We start from the raw sequence: 18,311 nt of genomic DNA, 5'->3' as shown, positions 1-18,311 counted from the left end.
GTTCCGCTTTCAACTGGTTCCTACATTTCAAAGTCAGATTTGACTAATGTGGATGGAAAACGTAAAAATGAAGGGACGGAAAATGAAGCCTCGCTGGCCGGAGCCAGTGATTCACATTTTGCTGCCTGTGATTTAACTGAACAATGCTAATTAACATGGAGAAATCCTAAAAGGGACCAATTACATCCAACTGCTCTCATTTCAGTCAGGCCTCTTGTCGACTCCGGCAGGTTTCCCGAGCCTCCCTTTCATCCCGGACCCTTTCCATTTCAACCTTATTCCTCACGTCAGACATTGTGTAGATTTTAGGGAGGAAGCCAGATTACCTGCTCACATTTCAGAAGTATTTGCCTGCAGGTTACAGGGATTTGAATATGTAAAAATCAATCCTATTACTATTTATGAGATTTTTGTGAAAAGTATTTCCATGCTTTTTTTTTTTGGAGATAAAGGGTTGAGTGATTCTGATTGGTCTGTTTCCACCTTGTAAAGCTAAAAGTAGAGCCTCCAACATTTGTAATTTCAACGGCATTTCCTGAGAGACTAACAATCCCATTTCAATAACACCAAAATATAAAAAAATGGCCTAATGAAATCGTTTGTGTTGCCTTCAGTGAGAAGCAGCTTTTAATTTTCCAGCTGCAATCAACACATCGGGGGGGGGGGGGGAATTCCTCTCTGTTTTTCCCTGATGCCTTTATTCATTGCGCTAATTTGAAATGTGAAGTGACTCTTTATGATTTTTCAAATAGCTTTTTAATTGACAGACAATGGCTATGAGTCATGATGCATTAAGTGTTTTTCCTCATACTTCAGTTCCCACAATGCATCCTTACAAATTGGGGTTGCATGCCTCGGCGAAAACCTATTCCCATCCGACCAATAAACGCTGATGAAATGGTCCGAGCGGAAAGGGATTAATTGCTGGCTAATGGTTTAATTCTCATCAGGTGTGATTTACATTTATCTGATAACACTTATCTTTTATAATCTGGTAGTTAATCAGCAACGGACGTCTTCCCGCACATCAGACAGGAGATAAAGGAAGCGTTAAATATCATAAATAGTTCCAATAAATGCATTACAATGCAAATCAGCAGCCTGGTGAATAATTAGCCCAATCCGGGTGATGGGAGATCTGAGTTACAGCCTGACTCACCAGCCCATCATCTTCGTCACTCACATGCTCCTCATCCTACGGCGTTCCGGTCTATTTCCACAGCCGCCCTTCATCTTTTGAAGCGCTTTCTGTGCCGGTAACTGAAAACCAGGAGAACAGCGTTCTGTCTGCGGGTCCTCAGATCTCTCGGGGGGGGCATCAGCTCCCCGCCAGGCCTCCGTGGGATGACACTGCAATCACCAGGACTTTTTGTTGTGCCATTGTCCCCTCCATCCGGCCACTCTGCCTCTGTTCCTCATCACACACCTCCCACTTTCCGGGAGTATGGAAAAGCTCTCAAGGTGAACACAGGCATGTAGCTAACATTTAGCATTTGCTAATAAATCACCTGAAGGATTTAACCCTCCTCCCATTGGCTTCCGCTTCGCGGGTCACAAGAGTTGCTGGAGCGTATCCCAGCTTGCTATGGGCGAGAGGCGGGCTGAATGCGTGGCCATTGCATCAGAGACACTGACCATTGAGGACGCAGGTAAATGTCGGTGCTCCTTTCTGTTCGCCGCCTGACCCTCGACAGTTCAGGACCTGCACCGTCGGCCTTTTAACTTTATGCAGCCACGTGTCGCCGGGCTGCAAAGCGAAGGGCAAGTGAATCCAAACGGTAAAACTGTGCCATAAAAAGCAACAAAACATAAAGTCATTAAAAGAGACACCTGAGGGGGGACCGAGCGAGTCGGGACGTGATCCTCCGCAGGGTCCTTCCTCCATCGCCGGCTTCCGTTCATTTACCGTATTTGACCATTATTTATTTACCTCAAGAGCTTTTCGTGAACATTTAGCCCATTATATCGCAGACGTCTTTACACCAATTATGCAAACAGCAACTCAGCACCGCTCTCCGTCTGCCCATCCCGTCCTCATTATCGCCGTCAATCCGGCATTTTCTGCACCAATGAGTCGACTTGGTCAAACTTCTCAAATGGCTTCAAGCATGCGGGCAAAACACACGTAACGATGAGCCGGCCACGCTGTTTATTCCTCGGCCTCCGCTTCCTGAGACAGAATGTCAGCAGAGTTTGACCTCCAGTCAGAGGCACGGCGTCTTCGCTGAAGCGACACCGGTGTCCCTCGGACTCCCGCCTGACCGGGAGCGAGTCGGGTCTCGACTACGCACGGACAAGAGGTCATTCGGGGTCACCCAGAAAAAAAAACAGCCCTGCTGAGATAAACAGCAAACTCGCTCCCGGGCTTCCTCGTCATGAGCCGAACACGCAACAAGCAGCTTATTAACAACGGCTTAAAACCAGACGCTCCAGTAAATAACAGCTTCAGTTCCGCCGTTGTTAAAACGCAGCCAACGATCAATGCGAGACCCCGGTGACCTGCGAAACACAATGTCTCTGCTCGCTGTGATGACATCGCTGCAACGTTATAACTAGTCTGAAGCTTCCCTCTATTTCTCTGTGGCTCAGGGATATGACAAAAAAGGAAAATGAAAAAGATAATTATACTTATCAGCGAAAGGCGCAATGATTTGGGTTGCTAAATTTAATTCCATCCACTAATTCCTTACAATTTCTGCCCCCCCCGCCCTCCCCCACGACCAATCTCTCAATTATTTTCCGTTCTTGTTATTCCCATTTCTATATATATCCTCTGAAATCAATTGACTTTTACTTCTATGTATTTGCAGTGATTCATTTGGAGATATCTTGCACCGCCCTCGCCACCGTCTTGCATGTATTTTTATTTATTTTTTTACACTTTCATTGTCAGTAGCCGAACAAAGACATTAAAATAAGAAGCTGCCATCGTGAAAATAAAATCAGGTGTTCTCAAAGTTTTTGGGAGAAAAACATGAGCATGAACTTTCTATCTGCCTGAGGCTCAGAGAAAGTTTAAGCTCAAGTCGACAATGTTGATGCAGAAAATGCTTAGCAACACGCTTCTCCGTCAGTGTTAGCAACACACAACCCATTATAAACCGCCAGACACTGCTGGCTATATCTCCGCTCCCAAATCTGCTCCCACCAAACTTTCACTCCTCCATGAAAGGAGCGAGTCTGGTTCTGCCCAAACTCCCTTTGACGTCTGGATCCAGCATCCCGAGTAAGAGCAGCAGGATTAAGTCAAGCAGCGGCTGCTTTTCGTACGATTCCGCTGTTATTCTCAAACTGGAAAGGACAAGGCGCTTTAGTCTGATTTATTTTTTGGCTCTTTTCCCTTCAGAGGCTGGGTTTTTTTTTAGGAGAAGGGGCGATGGCAGGTCAGGATAATCTCCAAACGGGAAGATGAGTTTTTTCTGGCAGGGAAAAGAAACGATTATCAAGAGAAGCCAAATGTACCGACGCTCGTTCTGCTGAACCGTCATCTGGATTATTACGTCGCCGACACGAATAGACTCGCGCTGTTCCCGATCTAAACGTCTTTAGCTCGGAACAGAAGTGTGTTGCGTGTGATGAGATTGCAACGCGAGTCAATACAGATGCTTCGGTCTGGGCATGCACATGAAAGGCAGAGTGGAGTTGCTTTACAGGGAGATTTAAGGATTCCTTTTATTTCTTTTTTTTGTGATGTTGCAGGGAAATAAATGCCTCTGACAATATTTAACTTCCACTCGTTTTGAGAAAATCCAAGACGCTTTGCTTCATTCTGCTGCCGACACGCCTCCTGCTGAGTTGATCGTATAGAAATCTAGGCCAAGCTCCATTTACCTCAAAACAAATGTGAAGTTCATAGTGGCGGGAGGGCGGCACCTTGGCGCAGTGGTTAGCGCTGGCGCTACCGAGCTTGAATCCTATGTTCTCCCCGTGTCTGCGTGGGTTTTCTCCGGGTTCTTCGGTTTCCTCCAAAAACTATAGTGCTTTTAAACGATCGTCTGTCTGTCTTATCGACTGTGGGAAAACCTCACGGCAATAATAATGTTAACATTTCAGTCCTGGCCAAAGTTGTGCACAAACATTGTGCACAAAGGACATGACTGCAGCGGTCAGCAGCTGACACGACTCGCTAATCACCCAGTTTTCTGTGAGATTACTTTCTGGCCGGAACCGACACCACACGCCTCGTCACTGTCCCCCCCCCCCCCCCCCCCCCGGCCTTCGCCTCCCAAACTCCATGCTGCAGAAAGCGTGTCAGAATCCATCCATTACGGCTCTGCTGTCGGCCCAGTTTCGTGACATTCTGCTTATGCCAAAATCAGCACAGCTCCAATGTCACCCACAGGACTTCCGCCCACCTGGGTCTCCATCTGAGACATGGAATTATAGGCCTGAATGTTCTTATTGCTCTGTCGTCCGATCCCTCGCCAGTTCACACTTCACGGGGATCACTCATTCCTGTTTCCCAAGCTGGGAGCAAAAGCTGCATATCAATGTAGAAATGTGGATGGATAAGTACTGGATGCAAGGATTTGCTATAAGTGACCGATTCAGATTAAGGTGACGGAAGCCTCACTGCCAGCTGTGGTCATTCAATTCTGAAACAATCTGGCGTCCAAACGCGTCTTTGGAAAACTGAGAGTGTTAGTTTTGCATCCAACTGGCTGGATATCTTCTCTTTGGTTGCGAGGCATCCCCCCAAAAACACTGTCCAGGTTTTCTCTTCAAGGCTCGGCCTCAATGTCGACACGCTATACGAGCTCCGGCAGGGAGCCCCCCCGTCCCTTCTTCTTGTTCTTTTATTTATCACATTTTCTGCCCCGGAGTGAAGCCGAGAATCCCATCAGCCTGCAACGCGCCGTGGCTGGTCGCCACACAGGGAGCTTTGATTCCTGCTGGAGTGTCCCGAGCTTTGGGAAAGTGTCAAACCGGCAAACACAATGCTGCTGCTAAAAGCCCAATAACACAGCTTTAAATCCATCCAACACGGAAAAGGTTCATTATGCTGACAGGATGGTTGCCCATGAGTTGAACGGAGACTTCAAAGTAGCTCCAACTTGAAAAATCAATCATTGAAAGTAAAAAAAATAAATAAATACTGAAACAGAATGAGAATAAAAAGGAGATTCTTACGGAGTTCAGATCCAGGCTGGTCTTCACCCACTCCTTGGCGTCATTATATTCGTCCATCAGTCCCATGATGTACAGCGTGTCCAGCGAGTCGATGATGGAGGCTCCTCTCAGGCCGCCTGCAAAAATGCACAAGAAAAAGAGCGTCAGCGCCCAATCAGGCTTCAGCACGAATGTTTTAAACTCCAAAGAAAAATTCAGCATCCACAACACCTAAAAAGGAGGTTTATTACCTCCAGAGCTGAACAATGAGGTCACACACACACACAATGCAGCTCCACATGTGGCCACAACAAGCTCTCTGAAAAAGTGAATTCATGCCCTCCCATAGAAACGGAAGGAATAAACATGTTTACAACTTGGTGCAAAAAAATAACAAGCTCTGGTCGCTACAGCTAATTTCCATTTGAACAACAACAGCATGGCTCAAAGATGTGCAGAAAACGCAGGTGTTAAATACAATGAAAAATTAATGTTATGCACAATTAAGGTCTTTGACAGGCAAAGCAATGACTGACAAGAGATCAGGGGGGAAAACTGCTTCGTCTTAACAAGTTCATTTTAAAAGTGCTGCTAAGCAGGTCAAACTCTGAATCTTTGAGCTTTAAAAAGAAAGAAAACCATAAGTAGTGAAAAAGCCAACATTCCTTTAGGTAATCGACTGCTTTGTTATTCAAAGGTGGATCAAACCCTCCCCGACCAAAAGGTTAAAATCTACTACAATTGAAAGGTAATGCTAAAAAAAAAAAAAAAGCTTCACTTACGAAGCGTCAGATCCTGCAAGATGAAATCGTTCAGGAATCAACCGCCAGAGGAGAACGGATGCGTCGCGTTCAGCAGCTGCTGCTCTATTAAAACCCGTCTGGGTGTTCCTTAATGTAAAATCTGTCTTTGTGTGTGTGAACGTCTCTTTATGAATCTCATTTAAAGCTATTCATTTCTTCTCACAACCTAAATGAGAAATGCTAAAGGGCTGTTTACGCCATTCTGGTGGCTTTGTGAGAAATCGGCTGTTTTCATCGTCATATGGCCAAATATTATTCAAATGAGGCTGAACCTTACCGACGGCATAGCGAAGAGGAAAAATAAATGACTTGCTTAAAAATAAACAAAAATGGGGGTGGGGGGTTGAAAGGCAAATTGTCATTTAGAAGTTTAATATCAAGAAACTGTGACCAAACAGTTTGAATCAATTTGCCTTGAACAAAAATCTGATTTTCATTCCCGGTTTGCAGCATTTTAAATTAGAGTTATTATTCATGCATGCAAAGGGGAATGAAATAGAGCCATGGAAGAATAGTACGGGGTATTTTTAGGTGTACTTTACAGGAGCTGCAAAAAAAAAAGAAGAAGAAACCTAGATAGGTGCTCGGGCCTAAAAAAGTCATCCTCTCTGGGTTTGAAATCATCAATACCAACTGCCGACCTCTGACCTCATCGGCAAAGCTGCATGGATTAGCAAATGAGGTCAACCAGGGTCCCCCCCCGGGATCAATGAGTCGACTGGCTTGACTGAAGGACGGGTGCCAAACGTAAAGTCATCAGACGCAAAGAAATGCTGGCCAACACTTCTTTAGAACTTGCAGGTCACATATATTGTTACCAGAATGCCCTTCCTGTCTTTAGCTTGCTGCTTTAGTCCTAACAGCGTTGCTGCTCTGTGAATATTTACCCCCCCCACACACACACCTCTCTCTCTTTGAACCCGGCTCTGCCACGGTTTACCTCCCGGCACTTCACTCCATGCGTCATATCAGCAGCCACCTAAAGCTAATCCAGCCCCAGATGTGCATGCGGCTCCCTGCGGCTGCAGGCCGAGCATCCACGTGTGCAAAATCCCTATTGAAAACAGTATCCAAGCTAAGATGATTGATTGATTCAGAGGACGGACGGAGCAGATCGATCCATCATCGTGTACTCCTGGAGCTTCCAAGGTCCAAGTTCTTATTTATTAATGTGCGGCGGGCTTGTTGGTTCAAATGTAGGCCTGAAGGATTCTTAAAGTCAGGAGGAGTTTCTGCTGTATTTATAGTCAGAGACTATATCCAGCATTGCAAATTTACAGGGCACAGCACAAGGAGAACCATTAGTGAGACGGTGGCCGGTGGATGTCCAATGTCCACTCCTCATCCGCCACAGGCCAGTCACTGCCGGTCGGTCGGGGGGGGGGGGGGGGGGTGGGGGGGGGTGGGGGGGTTACGTTAGATAGCCAGCGGCCGTACGATCAATCACAGGTTTCAGCCCATTCCTGGGTCGTGATATTAGCAGCCCCTCTCCCCAAACATGCACACGGACGCATCCCTATTCACAGTACAGGCTATAAATGCATCAGGATAAACCAGTCGTTTATTTAAAGCCCCCCCCCCCCCCCCACAGGGGACAGTTCAGAAGCAGCATTCCTGCCGTAACTTCATTTAAGCAACACACTGAACTATGCAAATGCAAACTGCAAGCGGATATCCATGAAAATGCAATGTGATGTTCAATTTTAAATTCCACTGACAAAGTACGTTAAAAGTGATATATACTTAAGTGGATTAGGAATAATTCGATTTAAGACACTGACTGTTTTAATAAAGCTTGTGAGGAACGTTAAAAACCTCAAGTTAGCTCGTAGCACAAAAACAGTTCCAAAACATTTAAGGCGCGGTGAATAAGTCACCCTGTTAACGTCATCAAAGTGAATCTAATTGATGCGGACGCCGGCTTCGCTGTAATTACGCTGCCCCGTTAGCAGTGGTTGCCGGTATCCAATTATCAATCGCAAGGGCAACGAGCATCTTGTTAGTGCTCGATGCTACCGGGCGCCACGGAGGCGAGGTTAGCAAGCGCGAGCCAGAGTGCCTGTGTGACGCTAACGATACGGAGCGCTTGCTATTCCAGACACGAGGTTCGCACCAAAGATAAACCAACGGAGGAGAAGGGGAGCGGACTTTTGATGCAACGCAACGGTGCTGGAAGAAGAACGTGAGTTCAGACGGGGCAGGATTATACGGAGCCGCCGCGAAAGCGATCGTCAGAAATGTCATGTCAATCCAGATTTCTCTGTTGTTCTCCAGGAGCAAATGTCCCACAATAGTTGAGGATTATCGGTAATAAAAGTGTTATCAAGTGGGCAGCAATGATAATGACGATACGACCCAAAACGCTTTGCTTCACTAGAGCAAGGGTTTCACATTCCCCAGTCGGCTGCAGCGTTGTCTCGAGGAAGACATTGATGAAGCACCCATGTCCAGACCAGACCAGCGGAAGACAAAGAAGGGACAGCCCAGAACTAAAGCATGTAAAAGCTCACCTGAATGTGTGTCTCTTTACCACCCGTGTCATCCTGAATACAAGTCCTTATTCAGAAATATCCATACCGGTAATTATATCGCTGCTGTGTATAAATACGATAGATCACTATTGTTTCTCAACTCACCCTTGCTTGGGAAGACGCAAATCAAAGCATGTCAAAGGTTGATAATCGATCTGTTCGATTAAAACTCCTGCAGAAGGAGCCGTATTTGTATTTTACCTGCATTTAATCTTGTCTTTTCTCTACTGGCTGAAGATTGCTGCCGATTTTATCAATATCTTATTAAGGGATCAATCAATTTGGTGGTAAGATAGAGACCCCCCCCCCACCCCACATGACTGTGTCAAATTCCATAAACACGGCAGAGGTAAAGTCAAGAATATTGCCAGTAATCAAGACTGAAGGATGGGCCAGGAGGGTGGACAATGACCTTGGCAGAAAAGCTTTTAAAAAGCTCAAAGGTAAAGGACGATGCTTTGGATCGGCTGCACGAGCAGCCGCTGTTCATTGTCGAGTCTCGTTCCAGACGGCCGGAGAATCCGACCATCTTTCTCCCGAATCGCCCCACTCCGCCTTTAATCTCCGATTCCTTCTCTGCCTGTAATGAGGCAGCACCACCCATCCTGTCCGCCAGACCTTTATCGCATCTGAATGGGGCTTTCTAGCTCACTAGTTTCACACAGGGAAAAAAAAATGAGCAGCCCAACCAATTTGGGAGAGCTGTAATAACCTGTTGACAAAGAGCCGCTGTCAGCCGGTAGAAATTAAACCGTCCACCTCGAAAGAGCAGCTGCTTCGCATCATTTGTGCAGCCCTGCGGGCTTTAAGAGAAACGGGACGTAGGAAGCGATGGTCACGAGTGACATACAATTTATATTTCTGCATTAAAATGCGCTGTTGCTCGGCTGCCTAAAATTCCCCCACTCAGTTACAGTGTTAATGCAAGCTTCTTAAAAACGCTTCCTAAAGACACGCCAGACAGACTCGTGACTCAACGTCAGTTTGTGCGTCAGTGTTTTACCTGTTCCTGTTTATTTCGGTGTCTCTTTCTTCTGTTTCCAAGATGCCAGAGGCTTGGAGCACCCCCCCACCCCCACCCACAACCTCCTCGCTCGCCTCTGAAGTGTGGGCCGAGAGTCAAACTCTGTGCCAAAGTTCTTCCAACTCTCACGGCGCGATTTTGCCAAAATGCATTTACATTTATTGTCACGCTTATATCCTGTTGCAGCAGAAATCGACGCCTCGCCTGTGATGGTCTCACGGAACGCAAAAGGCGAGGTCAGAGGAGCGCATGGCGATTCACAAATAAGCATGAGACAAGAAATGAGTGTGCCATTACGCCCCCGGCGGACAAAGGCGTGAGGGAATTTAAAATGAGGAGTCATGAAGGATGGAACAAAAATGGAGCCGGATGCGTTGAATCTCTTCAGCTTGGTGTTTCCTAATTAGTGAAATGTTCAGGACGGGAGTAAAGACTGCAATGAGGCAAAGCTTGAAAAAGAAAAAACAAAAGTGCTGCCTGTGTATATAAATAGTTTTCGAACTACGTGAATGAAGCAGAGTCTGCTCCCTCTTACCGCCAGGAGCTTAAACACCCGGCAGGAACCGCTTGTGATTAAAAACTGCTGAACGCCGATTACGAGCCGCCAAACAGATTGAGACGTCATCGTTGCATCCGACCCGACGTCACTCCCAGACTCAGCGTGCGACGAAAGAAGCGGAAGGATTACAAAGTGCACCGACTCGGCAGAGATCAGGGACTTACGGGAACACAGCTAAATTTAGCCTCGTCCCGGAATCCACCACATGCTGCTGATTGAATCGTGTCTGCAGCAGAACAGAGTAGAATCCCTCGTAATCCTCCTGCGTCATCGTGCCGACTGGTCGTTGTCGTCATTTTGCCGATAATCCCAGCAAACGAGGGTTGATGACGCTCGTATTCAATTCGGGAATTTGCTGCGGATGATTCCGAATGATGGATTCCCTACATTGGCCTGTGTTCTGCTGCAAAATGGCTTCTTTTTTTCCTTTATTGGATGATGACTGTGTAGATTGAGAACATCCTCTGACAAATAAAATCCTACACATCAAAAGACAGGATCAGCATGAGATGCGCTGAAGCAAAGAGCAAAATAAGATGCATTCTGCATCCTCCGCCTGTTATCCGTTTTCCGAGAAGCCCTTTATTTCACCTGCCTTTTGCATTTAGCAACTGACCTTTATGAAATCCCTCATGATTGCAGCACAACCAGGCATTTAGAAGCTTCTCGCGACCCCCATCTTTGCAGCTCTTAATCCAAAGCGAGGAGCTGATCTCAAGGCCGTTTTCACCGCCAGCCGACCATCGTTAGATGCAGCCGGGGAAACCAAAAAAACTTCCCCGTGTATTCTCAGAAGCTCACTGTTCAATTCCTCGCCTCCTTGCAGGTGAAACGCTTCGGTGTGAACCCACGGATCCCGTTGGGGTTGAATTCTTTCAACCCTCTTCTGATCTTGTAGTTTTAACGAGTTCTACGAATGAAACCAACACATCTCAAATCCCTGCTGCTCCAGTAAACGGCGTGCGTTGCCAGCAGTTCATTTACCTTCCAGGACGATCAAGGGGGAGACGGAATACACGGCAGGCTCCCTGCTGTGGGGAGAGCAGGTAGTGAAAGATCATGTGAAATATTACAGGTCACATGATTGGACAGAGAGTCATTTATGGGTCATTGCATCACCAGTGCCCGGCGCCTGCCAAATGTCCTGCACAGCACAAATCAATGGCTGCCATATTAAAACAGCCCAAGCCACTTCAGCTGAATCAGCTCATAACTTGTGATTGCAGACACCATATTTAAGAGGTGGAGTTGAAGACATTGCCTCGCCTGATTCATGTTTTCTACCCGTCGACCCTGAGAAAGTCAGATCCCGCTCCTTTCTGTGACTCCGGATAATCACAGTGCCGTCTGATGGGATTGCAAATAACGCCTACACCTCCCAAACGATGAATGATGCATCTCTTCCAGACGTAATGGAGTTAATTGAGGCGTTTTCTGTAAAAAAGGATTTGTCTAAATTCAGTTTTCTGCTCTTAAATAATTGAAACTATGCTAAATATTGGCAAGCATCATTATAATTTGCATAATTAGTCGACTGTCCCGCCTATCGGTGAGCGCCGCTGCTCGTTCTCGCCTTCACCCCCCCCCGACAGAAACTCTTCCCTGTGATGTGATCGCAGCACTTTCTCCTCGGTTCTCCTTTATCTCTTCCAACACGGGCGACAGACACAACGTACAAACACATCTCATTCCTTCTGCACTGCGTCATGTTTATATGTTCATTAAATTATTTTCTTTAAACTGGGGGGGGGAGCATCTCTAATATTTGTCATGGGTTGTGACAATTTCATTCTACTGTGAGCGCAGAGACGTTTATCAGGCATGAGATTTACCGAAACGAGTTGCTATTAACGCGTGTGAAGATAATTGATATTATCAGGTTATGACAGACGCGCTACTACAGGCAGAGCAGTGAACTGCAAACAATAAATGCTTTATTGTTTTGTAACCTCTTCACTCAAACATAATATAAATCCCTAAATGTTCTCTGAACTTGCATGTTCACGTGAGAAAAAAAGAATCACATTTCCCGCTGCCGTCTGTCACCATTATCATAAAAAATATCGCAAGCCTTACAATTTTTACGAGGAAATGTGACGTGTTCGGTCCAGCAGTTTCAGTCCGAGGCCTTATTATAGGAACAAACAGACGGTTTCGAGTGGCGGGTTGGGGATGCGCTCTCCAGAGGAGCGATCAGATCCTGATTTGTCACCTGGCGCTGGTTGCTATGGAGACAAGATGATTTCTGCTCCACCATGATGGAGCCCACGGGAGATAGAAATGGATGGAGCAGAAATGGAAAGTGGGTGGCGGGTGACTACCGTTCACTCGGTGTGCCTCTAATGTGACAGGCGCCGTTTCTGTAGTCCTTCGGTAAAAGTTTGATGGCAAAGGAGGATCTCGCGCCTCCTCCTGTTCTTCACAACCTTCACCCTCCCCAACCCTTTTAAGATCTGGCACAATGCCTGTTGGGAAATAATTGTGAAACCAGGCATTAATATGTATATCTATCAATCTAATATGCGAGGAGAGAGGGGAACAGGGTGGTGGCGGTGGCTGATGGTTGAACGACTTAAGGAAATGTTCCTTTAACATGGAAGAGGCGGAGCTTGCAGATGAGCTGCTCAAGATTTAACGTCGCTCAGTCCTAAAATCAATTTGCATTTGCATGGACACGAGCGCGTCTGCTTCTCCTGAAAGTACCTTTTAAGTAAATACGCCGCCTCAGCAGAAATCCTATCTCCAAGTGTTTGATTTGCAGGACAGGGTTCATCGCTATAACGACAGTGAACGCCAGCGCGACTTCTGCACCACTTTATCAGCCTCCGAACGGCACCTCCAGCCGGAGACAACCACGTAATAAATAACCCCAGCTTTCACGGCTTGGCCCATTGATCCCAGTTCTCGCGTCGTCGCCTCGGTTTTCCATCACGTAGAGTCGCAGCAGAAGCGTCTTGCGGATTGTCTAATGAACGCAGCTGCTCTTAAATGCTCTCGCGGCGAAGGAAGTCCGATGGCGTTGCTAGAAGTAGCTCGCTTTGTAGTCCAGGAAAAACTAATCCAGTCACAGAATGTTGACCTTGTGCTCTTTAATTGCACCTCTTGGGACGAGGAGGGAGCGGGGAAAGGGCAAAACAGGGTATGGTGTGTGTGTGTGTGGGGGGGGGGGGGTTAAAAACAGTTATGTAATCCGGAGATAAAGTCTGAGCGCTTTCATTTGTTGTCGAGGGGCCGAGGAACGGAGAGCAATTGTGAATAGCAGCATGTGGCCAATCCCCTTAACAGCCATAGGGCATCCATTGTTGCTGAAATACTCCAGAGCAACAAAGAGGGGGGGGGGGGGGGCTGCAACTCTCTCTCTCTATGAAGACCGTGGATGTGGATGGCATGTACTGCGTTCTGTGCTGCAGTCAGTGACCCACATATGCAGGCACGAGGGTAATGGCGTCACTCGGCGAGGCACGCACATCCGTTGAATCCCTCGTTCTCTCTCTGGAGCTGGTCGGCTTCTTATTACACGGAGAATGGATGAAGCGGAAGTGCATACGACGGCTCACGCTAAGAATGAATTAGTCTGGTGAAAAGAATAAAGAAGGGGCGCAACTGTTGAGGGGATAACGAATCCCACCAGCGTTCACTGGGGGGGGGATCTGATGCTGCGATTTCAAACGGTCTCTGACGACGCGCCGCCAAGTCACGATCGCTTTCATGATCACATTCCAGGAAAGGTTGCGATTGATCAAAACGGATGATGGGCATCCCAAAAGGCAGGAAAAGGGAAAATGAGAAAACTGTCAAGGAAAGTTAGGGAAGGGAGGCGCCATTGGCCTCCGCGGATTTACGAAAGAGTGGGTTGGGCTCGGTCACCTTCTCGCTGGGAGTTACAGAGGGAATATCGATGACGCTACTATAGCCGTTAGCTAAATGTGAAGGCCATCGTTTCTCCTTTATTTACCTAAGGTTCAGCGGAACAACAGCAGAGGGGAGTCCGTCGGGTTTGGGCGCCACAAATTCTGAATGCCTCACGGAAGGCCAATTAATCTCCTCGCCCACATGCAGCCAAAAGGGACTGGAAAATACGACCAAGGTTTCAAGGACACTGGATGGGTAAACAACACTGACGTGATGAACCCATTCCCAAGACTGGTAAGAAAAGAAAAAGAGGAATAACCCCCCCCACCCCAAGACTGTCCGACTCCACTTTTCATTGCAGACCACAAAACCCTCTGGAACAATCTTCCTGCTACGATTTTAGTTTAGTTGAATTAAAAGAAAGACCCAAAAGGAGAAGAAAGATTTTACTTGTGGGCCTATTATAAGAAAATAATCTTTATAGAAGAGTGTTTCTATTTACCATGACTATCCTCTTAAGGATAGCGCCCCCCGTTTGTGTTTGTGACATCATTTAAATTCAGGCTGAAGGCGTAATTATTTGGTCTTGCTTTCGAGACGAGGTGGAAATATCGAACCGTCACCACTTATACGTTTAGTTCGTGCTCTCCACCATTAAAAGTAGGGCACCAGAGCTCTGGGAGCCAAACGTTGAAAATAATTCACTGCACGGAGGCCTTTGGCTTGCGAGACTCCAAGAGTCCCCGAATGACTTTTCATCACTTTCCCACACTCTTTTAAATCCGATCGTGTCTGTCCACACACGGGAATGAAGTCTTTCCAAGTAGCCGGAAGTCTTAAATAGCTCTACGATCTTCACCTCTCCCTTTGCCCTGAGCTACCCGGCTTTTTTTTTCCCACTGGAGAGTATTTTCCTCGTGCAGTTCTATACTTCCAACGCATCGTCTGTCTCGATATGAGATGATAGACGACGAACAAAAAAGCCCACCTCGCTTTGATCTCCCTGACAGGAAACATTTCAGGAAATAAACAAAAGTGGAGAGAACAATGAGGAGGAGAGAGGACTCAAACAAGCAAAATGACAGATCCGAACCCAAAACAGACGCAGGAGAAAGACAAGGTGCAGTGGGGGGGTGGGGGGGGCAGCTACAGATCTTCCAGATTTGCACCCATTTATTCTCTAAAACCCCAACGTTCAATCTTAAAGCTGCCATAAATGCTATTTTTCATAGCGGTGATTTACCTGAATTGAATCGTCAGCAGAATGCGAAGCCTCCCGGGGGCTTCGCCGAGCTTATTAGTCAGTTTCAGCTTCTTATATAAACTGTCTGTTACGAAACCTTTATGTTCAATCTCAAAGTTTAGTCACAGCAGGACGCCGCTTTCAGCACACATGCTTTAATACCCTGCTGCGTTCCACCTGCAGGGCCAGACGGCTAATGGACATAGTTCGCCAGTTAGCAGCTGCTGAAAACAGTAGAGGATCTTAGCAGCTAAAGGGAGAGACGTGTCACTCAGGAGTGGGGCGATGCACAAAAGAGTCCGTATTGATCTCAAACTGACCCGAAGCATGACTCCGACTTAATGCTATTGTTGTTTTGTGGCTTCTAAATGCCGATCGGTCACTTATACAACATGTTTCAAGCTATATTATTGAAAGCAACCAACAAAAAAAGTAGAAAATGTGATCAGTCATGGTGGAATCTGCTGATGATTTAGAAATGAAAATATTCAATGAAAAAACACAAATCTATCACGAATATAAAGATTTTGTCAATGGAGAACGAGATCTAAATTAGCTTGAATTTATATCTATAAATAGATTTATTTCTGAAGCTGAAAACAATGTAATTAGAAGAAGAAGAAAACTTTAAGCACTACCTAATTAATTAAATGATTCAGAAGATGTGATATTTTCAAAGCAGGGATTTTAAGAGAATCAAACAGGAAAGGGAATTTCTAACAAATCACAAAAGAGCTAATTTATCAGTGAAACACATTTATCAATAATTTAAAACACAATGGGAAAAACAACTTGGTTCAAAAGCTACAGATTTCTCTTTGGGGAGAATAAAGAAGACGAATGTGCATATTTTAACTTTCCCATCAGATTCAGTTCGTCCTAAGAGGGAACTCCCACATAACCTCACAAAGACACTAAACGCACTACAACCCCCCTTGCTTTTTGTAATAAGCCCTCAGCAGCAACTTTTAATAAGCTCTGACAGACATACTGTGTTTGAAATGACAAAAGAGAAATGAGAGGAAGAAGGTCTACGAGGGAGGAATAAAGACGGTTCTGAGCCTTGAGGGTCACGACAAAGGAAAGAAAAAAGGGGATTACAGCATAAATAGAATTGAACGAGGGGGGGGGGGGGGGTTGAAAAAATGACTCCGAGGAAGATTAAAGAGAAAGCATGCCAACGGAGGAATGGAGCACAGCTCGCTCAATCTTCCTGTGGTTTGTGTTTTTCCTTGGAGCTTCTTGAGGAAGGTTCTGATGACTCAGCAGGTGGACGAGATTGGGCGGATCCAGATAGCTGTAGATCCAATCTCACCACAAGTCTGTTTACTCTGGGGATTAAATTATAGCACCTAATTTCACACCTGGCTTCTCACTCCAGCATCGACAAAATGACATTCTATCCATGTCTGTATATTAATATCTCTCTCTCTCTCTTTCGCTCTCTCTCGCTCTCTCTCCAATCATCTGTAATGCAAGATGGTTATTTCCAGGAAATGATGCGCTCTATATCCAATGAAATACATGCGTTTATAGGATTAACCATTAAATGTCTTAATCCTCCGCCGGAGACAAAAGGATGTTCTGTCCCTGCCTTTTATTATTTGAATTATCACTTTTTATCTGTATTAAGGTGCTCTGCTTGGGGGGGGCTGATGCCAGAAGTTGAAGACTGATGTAGACATGGTGTTGACAAACTTTTTTGTCTTCCACGTGAAACTAAAATGACTTAACTTGTCGCGGTAAATAGTCGAGCAACAGCCAAAACCAAATCTGAACAGCCATCAGAGAGCCGCTCAGCTTCCCGTCTCATTGTTACGGTGGCGCACGGTGGTGGTTGAGAAGGTCGTCCTATGATCGAGAGGTTGGCGGTTCGATCCCCGGCTCAGGCACGTGTGTACACTGTCGTTGTGTCCTTAGGCCAAACGCTTCACGCACACGCGCACGCTGCGACCAGCAGCAGAGTGTAACTGCTGTAAACCAGTTCTACCTTCGGGTACAAATAAAGTCACCTTACACCTTACCTTCATTAAAAAAAAGACACCAGGGCCACAAAACTCCTCGTAGAATTAGAAAAAGCACGCATCGTTATTAGTTTTATAGAACTCAAGAAGAATGTGGAAGAAGTGACTTTCGTTGTGGCAAATTTGGCGCCAAACTAAATCCGTGCAATCGCGACGATATTTTTGATAGAGCCGTGACCATAAAAAAAAATAAAAACCTAAAGGGTTAATTTTGACAGTTCTGCCACTGCATCCCGTCCCAAACCAGCCAAAACTGCGATTACGCTCGCTCTCCGAGTAATGTATAAAAGCCATTGCTGCAAGCAGGTTCGTCGTCGACGCCCTTCAGCAGCGGCGAACTCCGTCGTCACCCCCATCGTCTCTGTGCTTTCAGTATTGACAACACTTCAGTCCATTAGCTTTGACTGTCCTTAGCTACTTAAAGGCTAATGATGCTTTTCATCACAGGTGGCTGAAGTGCAGGAATCATCAGGGGGACAATACCTGAAGCAAGCCAGCTATTGTTACAGCACAATAAAAGACCGTCTTAAAAAAAAAAAGACAAAATATCAAACAATTAAACTGGGAGAGATTCAATATATTACAAACGAAAGGCTTTAAAAAAAAATTAATACTGTCATTGCTGTCAAATTAATTCAACAATTTAACACACTTACGGTCTCTTTGCGTATTCCTTGCCGTTTGCCTGTCAGCAGATTGTAACAAGACGTTTAGGAGGGATTTCGATGAAAATTGAAAGGGAGGTTTTTCCTTTGAATGGAATATGTTCCATTAGATTTCCATTCAGACCTGGATCAAGGTGCAGAACCAGTGAAGGCTTTGGAGCCCGGATGGGGGTACGGCCTCTCCAAACCCCCCCCCCCCCCCCCCGACTACAGACAGCCTGGTTTTAAAGCCTCACATTGCCCTATTTTACAACTTATAAGGGATGAGAAACAAATTGATTGTCACCTCTTTCAACAACAACAAAAAAACAGCGGAGCGGAAATCACGTGTCTGTCTTTCAAAAAGCTGATCCAACTTCAGGAAAGTTCACAAAGTTCAGCGACATCAGAAACATCCAAAGGCTGGGTTTCATCAGAAAATATTCTTGAATCAGTTGCTTTGAAACGCAACATCTATCGTATCTTTTCAGGACAGCACTTAAAAGGGACCAATGTGAACCT

General features: G+C 46.0%; 1 protein-coding gene across 1 annotated transcript in view; it reads right to left on the bottom strand.

Moving 5' to 3' along the window:
* LOC137911401 (mannosyl-oligosaccharide 1,2-alpha-mannosidase IA) overlaps nt 1-18,311 on the bottom strand; it is a 95,535-nt gene that overhangs the window by 40,982 nt on the left and 36,242 nt on the right. The window contains exon 3 of the mRNA XM_068755773.1: nt 5,131-5,246. Coding sequence (XP_068611874.1) covers nt 5,131-5,246 — 116 coding nt within the window. The remainder of the gene's footprint in view (nt 1-5,130; nt 5,247-18,311) is intronic.

This window comes from Brachionichthys hirsutus, chromosome 3, assembly GCF_040956055.1.
Source record: "Brachionichthys hirsutus isolate HB-005 chromosome 3, CSIRO-AGI_Bhir_v1, whole genome shotgun sequence".
Lineage (NCBI taxonomy): Eukaryota > Metazoa > Chordata > Actinopteri > Lophiiformes > Brachionichthyidae > Brachionichthys > Brachionichthys hirsutus.
This window is presented reverse-complemented; position numbering and strand designations above follow the sequence as displayed.